Consider the following 6000-nt stretch of genomic DNA (forward strand, 5'->3'; position numbering starts at 1 on the left):
AATATTCTATCCTTGTCTTTTAACTTTTGATAAAGGGACAAAGACATTTTATAATTAACTTATCTTACTGGAACTTTTTGGGCTTCTTTTCTTCCCTGTGTTAGGAAGTTTTCAGCCATTATTTTTTTAAATAAGCTTTCTGCCTTTTTCTCTCTTTTCTCTTTCTGGTATCCCTGTAATGCAGATAGTGATTCATCTGATGTTGTGCCACAAGTCTCTTAAGTGGTCACCACTGTTTTTCATTTTGCTCCTCTGATTGAATGAATTTCACTGCCCTGTTGTTGTAGAGTTCTATCATCCTTTCTTCTGTATCATCTAGTCTGTTTTTGAACCTTTCTTTTTTCATTTTAGTTCTTGTGTTCTTAACTCCGTGATTTCTGTTTGATATTTTATTTTTTCTCTTTGTTGAAATTCACACTTTGTTTATGCACTGTTCCCCTGACCTCTTTATTTTTTTAATCAATATTTTGAGCTCTTTATCTGGTAAATCACTTATCTCCATTTCACTATAGTTTTCCCCCCCTGGGGTTTTATCCTGCTTTTTATTTGGAATGTACTTTTTCATTTCCCATGGTTCCCTGTGTTGGTTTCTATGCATTAAGCAGTCACCTCTTCCATTCTTGAAGAGAGGCCTTTTGTAGATGAACCTTACTGTTCAACCTGCTCTAAGTCTTTTGTCTCACAAACCCTTATGACTAAGCAGCCCTTTTTGTCTTAGTGGCTCCGGGAAGCTGAAGGTGTGCCAAGACATGTCACTGTCTCAAAGTGGAAGATCTCAGTGACTATACCTTTTTATAGTCCCACTAGCAATGTGTAAGATTTCAGTTTCTTCGGTTTCTTGCCAACACTTGTTATTTTCCTTTTATTTATTATCTTTATTATAGTCATTCTAGTGGGTATCATTGTGATTTTGATTTTCATTTCTCTGATGACTCATGATGTTGACTGTCTTTCATGTGCTTCTTTTTTTTAATTTTATTTTTTTTCCCGCTGTACAGCATGGGGATCAAGTTATTCTTACATGTATACATTTTTCCCCCACCCTTTGTTCTGTTGCAGTATGAGTATCTTGACATAGTTCACAATGCTACTCAGCAGGATCTCCTTGTAAATCTATTCTAAGTTGTATCTGATAACCCCAAGCTCCCGATCTCTCCCACTCCCTCTCTCTCCTGTCGGGCAGCCACAAGTCTATCCTCCAAGTCCATGATTTTCTTTTCTGTGGAGATGTTTGTTTGTGCTGGATATTAGATTCCAGTTGTAAGTGATATCATATGATCTTTGTCTTTGTCTTTCTGACTCATTTCACTCAGAATGAGAGTCTCTAGTTCCATCCATGTTGCTGCATATGGCATGATGTCATTCTTTGTTATGGCTGAGTAGTATTCCATTGTGTATATATACCACCTCTTCCGAATCCAATCATCTGTTGATGGACATTTGGGTTGTTTCCATGTCTTGGCTATTGTGAATAGTGCTGCAATGAACATGTGGGTGCACGTGCCTCTTTAAGTAGAGTTTTGTCCGGATAGATGCCCAAGAGTGGGATTGCGGGGTCATATGGAAGTTCTATGTATAGATTTCTAAGGTATCTCCAAACTGTTCTCCATAGTGGTTGTACCAATTTACATTCCCACCAACAGTGTAGGAGGGTTCCCTTTTCTCCACAGCCCCTCCAGCACTTGTTATTTGTGGACTTATTAATGATGGCCATTCTGACTGGTGTGAGGTGATATCTCATGGTAGTTTTGATTTGCATTTCTCTTATAATCCAGCGATGTTGAGCATTTTTTCATGTGTTTGCTGGCCATCTGTATATCTTCTTTGGAGAACAGTCTATTCAGGTCTTTTGCCCATTTTTCCATGGATTGATTGGGTTTTTTGCTGTTGAGTTGGATAACTTGCTTGTATATTCTAGAGATTAAGCCCTTGTCGGTTGCATCATTTGAAACTGTTTTCTCCCATTCTGTAACTTGTCTTTTTGTTTTCTTTTGGGTTTCCTTTGCTGTGCAAAAGCTTTTCAGTTTGATGAGGTCCCATGGGTTTATTTTTGCTCTTATTTCTATTGCTTTGGGAGAGTGACCTGAGAAAATATTCATGATGTTGATTCTGATGCTTGTAGAGTTTTGGAGAAATGTCTATTCATATTTACTCCCATTATGTAGTTTAGTTTTTTTTTTAATTAAGCATAGTTGATGTACAGTGTTATGCCAATGTCTTATACACAGCAAAGTGACCTAATTACACACATAATACATCCCCCCCCCTTTTTTTTTCATTCTCAGCCCAGGGATCAGACCCAAGCCACAGCGATGACAATGCTAGTTACTTAACCTTCCAGGCCACCAGGAAACTCCCATACATTTTTTTTCTTTTCTTTTTTTTTTCTTTTAATAATCCTTTCCATTCTGATTTATCCCAGGAGATTGGAAAGAGTCCCCTGTGTACAGTAGGACCTTGCTGTCTATCAATTCTAAATGTAATAGTTTACATGTACTACCTCTAAACTCAGTCCATTCCTCTCCCTCCCTTTCTTTTCACTTTGAGTTTATTATGATGAAATCCAGTTTGTCTTGTGTGTGTGTGTGCTCATGCTTTTAGTATCATATCTGACTCCATTGTCAAATCCAAGGTCATGAAAATTTACTCATTTTCTTCCACATTTATAGTTGTAACTCTTACATTTAGCTCTTTGATCCATTTTGTGTTAACGTCTTTATGTGATAGGAGGTAGGGATCCAACTTCACTCTTTTGCATGTGGAAACCCCATTTTCCCAGCAGTATCTGTTGAAAAGACTATTCTTTAACCCACTGCATGGACTTGACACCCTTGTCAAAAGTTATTTGGCCATGTATGTAAAGGTGTATTTCTGGACTCTTGAGTTCTGTTTCATTTGTGTATCTATCCTAAAGCCACTACCATACTACTTTGAGTACTGACTGTAACTTTGTATTAAGTTTTGAAATTGGGAACTATGAATGTTCCAACTTTATTCTTCTTTTTCAAGATTATTTTGGCTGTTCAAGGCCTCTCACATTTTCATATGAATCTGATTATTGTTCTTCCATTTCTACAGATGAATAACTTGATTGTTTTGGAGATTTATTCATGTTAATACAGACGTTTAATTTGATTATTGTTAATGGATTAACACTTGCCCTTTCTCCTGTTGAAGTACATCTGTTTCCAATTTTTTGCTTTAACAAGCAGTGCCACAATGAATATTTTTTGCATGCTACTTGTCCACAAGCTGGAAAGTTTATTTAGGACAATAGTTTTCAACCCCTGTGGTTTTGCCTGCAAGAGAACATTTGGCAATGTTTTAAAGATGGTTTTGATGATCAAGAATGAGGGAAGCAGTCCTTCTGGCATCTAGTGAGTAGAGACCAGAGATGTTGCTAAATATCCTGCAATGCAAGAACAGATTCCCACTCACCCCACTCTGATTTGTTAGTAGTACCAAGGTTGAGAAACTGCTCTGAGACACATACTTATAAATCCTATGGTGAGTGCAATTTTTGGTTTTGTTTGTTGTTATATGAAATAGGTTTCTGTAAAATGTGAAGAAATTATTTCTAATTCAAATAAAGGTTTAGAATAGCCAGAATTAAAAATAAGTTCCTTTTGGTGATGCTGGTAATCCAGCAGTTATAAGCAATTTAATTATCTTAAACCAGATAGAGTAGCAGCATTATCCAGCATTAACTAATTTGTTTACTTATCCAGAGGGTGCACATAATCTTTTAGCTTCATAAACTGAAACACTTGATATTGCCTGCCTGATTGAAAGATTGATTTTAGAGTGAGAATCTGCTTTTTAAAAAGTGCCATTTGTGTAAGACAATGGTAGTTGGAGTATTAGGCTGAAGATGCTAACTGAATGAGAGAAAAATTACAGCATGAAAAATACAGAGTTTTTTTTCTGGCAAAGGTGGTCGTTAAATAGTGAAAGCCTAAAGGTTTGATTTAAATTAATTTTTAAACTGAAGAAAGGAGTAAACCTAATGCACTTCAGGGTCCACTTTTAAGCTCATAAGACCCACAGCTCCCCCTGTGAAAATCCGATGAAAGTTATGGCCCTGCAATTTCACGTATGTGTGTGTACATACAATTTTGCATGTAATTTTTGAGTGGTTTATGAATGCTCCTGAGGTCCAGCCACGGACTACTCTTACTCTGTACCTTCTAGATTTCCAGATTCAAGATGTCAGTGAAACTCTTAAAGTGCTATAAATAAGTATTTAAAGTTATCACTTAAACAATATAGCTGTGTTTGTAGTATTGTGTCTTTGCCAAATACGGAAGACTCAGCAATAGAGAAAAATAGGTAGCTAGGAATTGAAGTTTTTCAGATCCTTTAAATGAGTGAATATATATCTTATTTTAATGTCTATAACCTTCATTTTTTTCTTTTTATTAGGCATATGCTTCAGTGCTATGGCAACAAGCTAATGAAAACAGAGAAAATTCAACTGAAAAAGCATGTTTTGGAATCTCCTTACCAGAAGAAAAACTTAATGACTTTCGTGATGAACAGATTGGACAGTTGCAGGAGTTGATGCGAGAAGCCACTAAACCCAATAGGCAATTTAGTATTACTGAGTCCAGGAAACCAAAATTTTAGTCTATACAGTAAAGCTTAACAAAGCATTTTAAGTTCAGAGCCTCTATTTTAACTGTCATTGGTTTTTAAAATATATTAAGCTTTTTGGCTTTGAAAATGCCTCATGTTGATGAAATTTCTTTTATTTATGGCTATTTTATATGCTTTCTGTAATAAACAGATTAAGATTGTGAATGGATAAAACCTTATATCATTGAAGTAATAGCACTTGCTGCATGGGATTTTTTTTTTTTTTTTTGGACTAAGCAAGAAAGAATGGCTTTAAAATGGACAAGCTTGTGACATCTTAAAAAGTTTTTATATATAAATTTGTTTTTATGAAAAACAGTGTGGAAATTCCTCAAAAAAAAACTAAAAATAGAATTACCAGTTGATCCAGCAGTCCCACTCCTGGGCATCTATCCAGAGAAAACCGTGACACAAAAAGATGCATGTACTTGAATGTTCACTGCAGTTCTCTATACCATAGCCAAGAGATGGAAACCACCTAAATGTCCATCAGTAGAGGAGTGGATAAAGATGTGGTACATATTTACAATGGAATATTACTCAGCCATTAAAAGGAAAGAAAGAACAGCATTTGCAGCAGTGAGACACCAATGTCATATGATGTCGTGGATATGCAGAATCTAAAAATGAACTTCTTTGCAGAACAGATAACTGACTCAGACTTTGAAAAACTTATGGTTTCCAAAGGAGACAGGTTGTGGGGAGGGATGGGCTGGGGGTTTCGGATGGAAACGCTGTAAAAGAGGGTTGTGATCATTTTACAACTATAAATGTAATAAAATTAATTGAGTTAAAAAAACAAAAATTGTTTTTAATGCTATATTTTTCAAGCATTCATTAGTCTCATGGTTTTAGCTTCATCAGATAAATTATATGATAATGATGTAGAATTCTAATAAGGTCATTATTTCAATACATTGTTATCCTAAAGGTTTCTTCATTTCTACTTTAATCATACATATATGATTTTTCTTTTAAATGTCCCTTTTACTGCATCTGGTGCTCTCACCAAGGTTACTGCTCACTTGCTAAAATAAATAGGATATTAATCAGTATAATATTATTACTATCAAGCCTCATAGGATAACATTATTTATTCTCTACTGCTTTTAAATCACTCCTGCTTGGTTTGTATACTGTCCTTCTTTGAGGTTATAATTTTTCTTTTTTTAAAATAGTGATGTTCTCTGGGATATCATCTTTAGGACTCCTACTCACACATCCATAGCTTCAGATACTTGCTGTCTTTTGTTCTCTGTGTACTCATTTTTTTTTTTCTTTACCATTATGGTTTAGTATAGGATATTGAATATAGTTCCCTGTGCTATACAGTAGGACTTTGTGGTTTATCCATCGTATATATAA

The 6000-nt window shown here is 35.3% G+C and overlaps 1 protein-coding gene across 1 annotated transcript in view; it reads left to right on the top strand.

Annotated features, from left to right (window-relative positions):
- SDHAF3 (succinate dehydrogenase complex assembly factor 3) overlaps positions 1 to 4967 on the top strand; it is an 80333-nt gene extending 75366 nt beyond the window's left edge. The window contains exon 2 of the mRNA XM_047753748.1: positions 4423 to 4967. Within this exon, the coding sequence (XP_047609704.1) occupies positions 4423 to 4626 (204 nt within the window). The 3' untranslated portion in view covers positions 4627 to 4967. The remainder of the gene's footprint in view (positions 1 to 4422) is intronic.
- Positions 4968 to 6000: the final 1033 nt, after the last annotated feature.

This window comes from Phacochoerus africanus, chromosome 11, assembly GCF_016906955.1.
Source record: "Phacochoerus africanus isolate WHEZ1 chromosome 11, ROS_Pafr_v1, whole genome shotgun sequence".
NCBI classification, from domain to species: domain Eukaryota; kingdom Metazoa; phylum Chordata; class Mammalia; order Artiodactyla; family Suidae; genus Phacochoerus; species Phacochoerus africanus.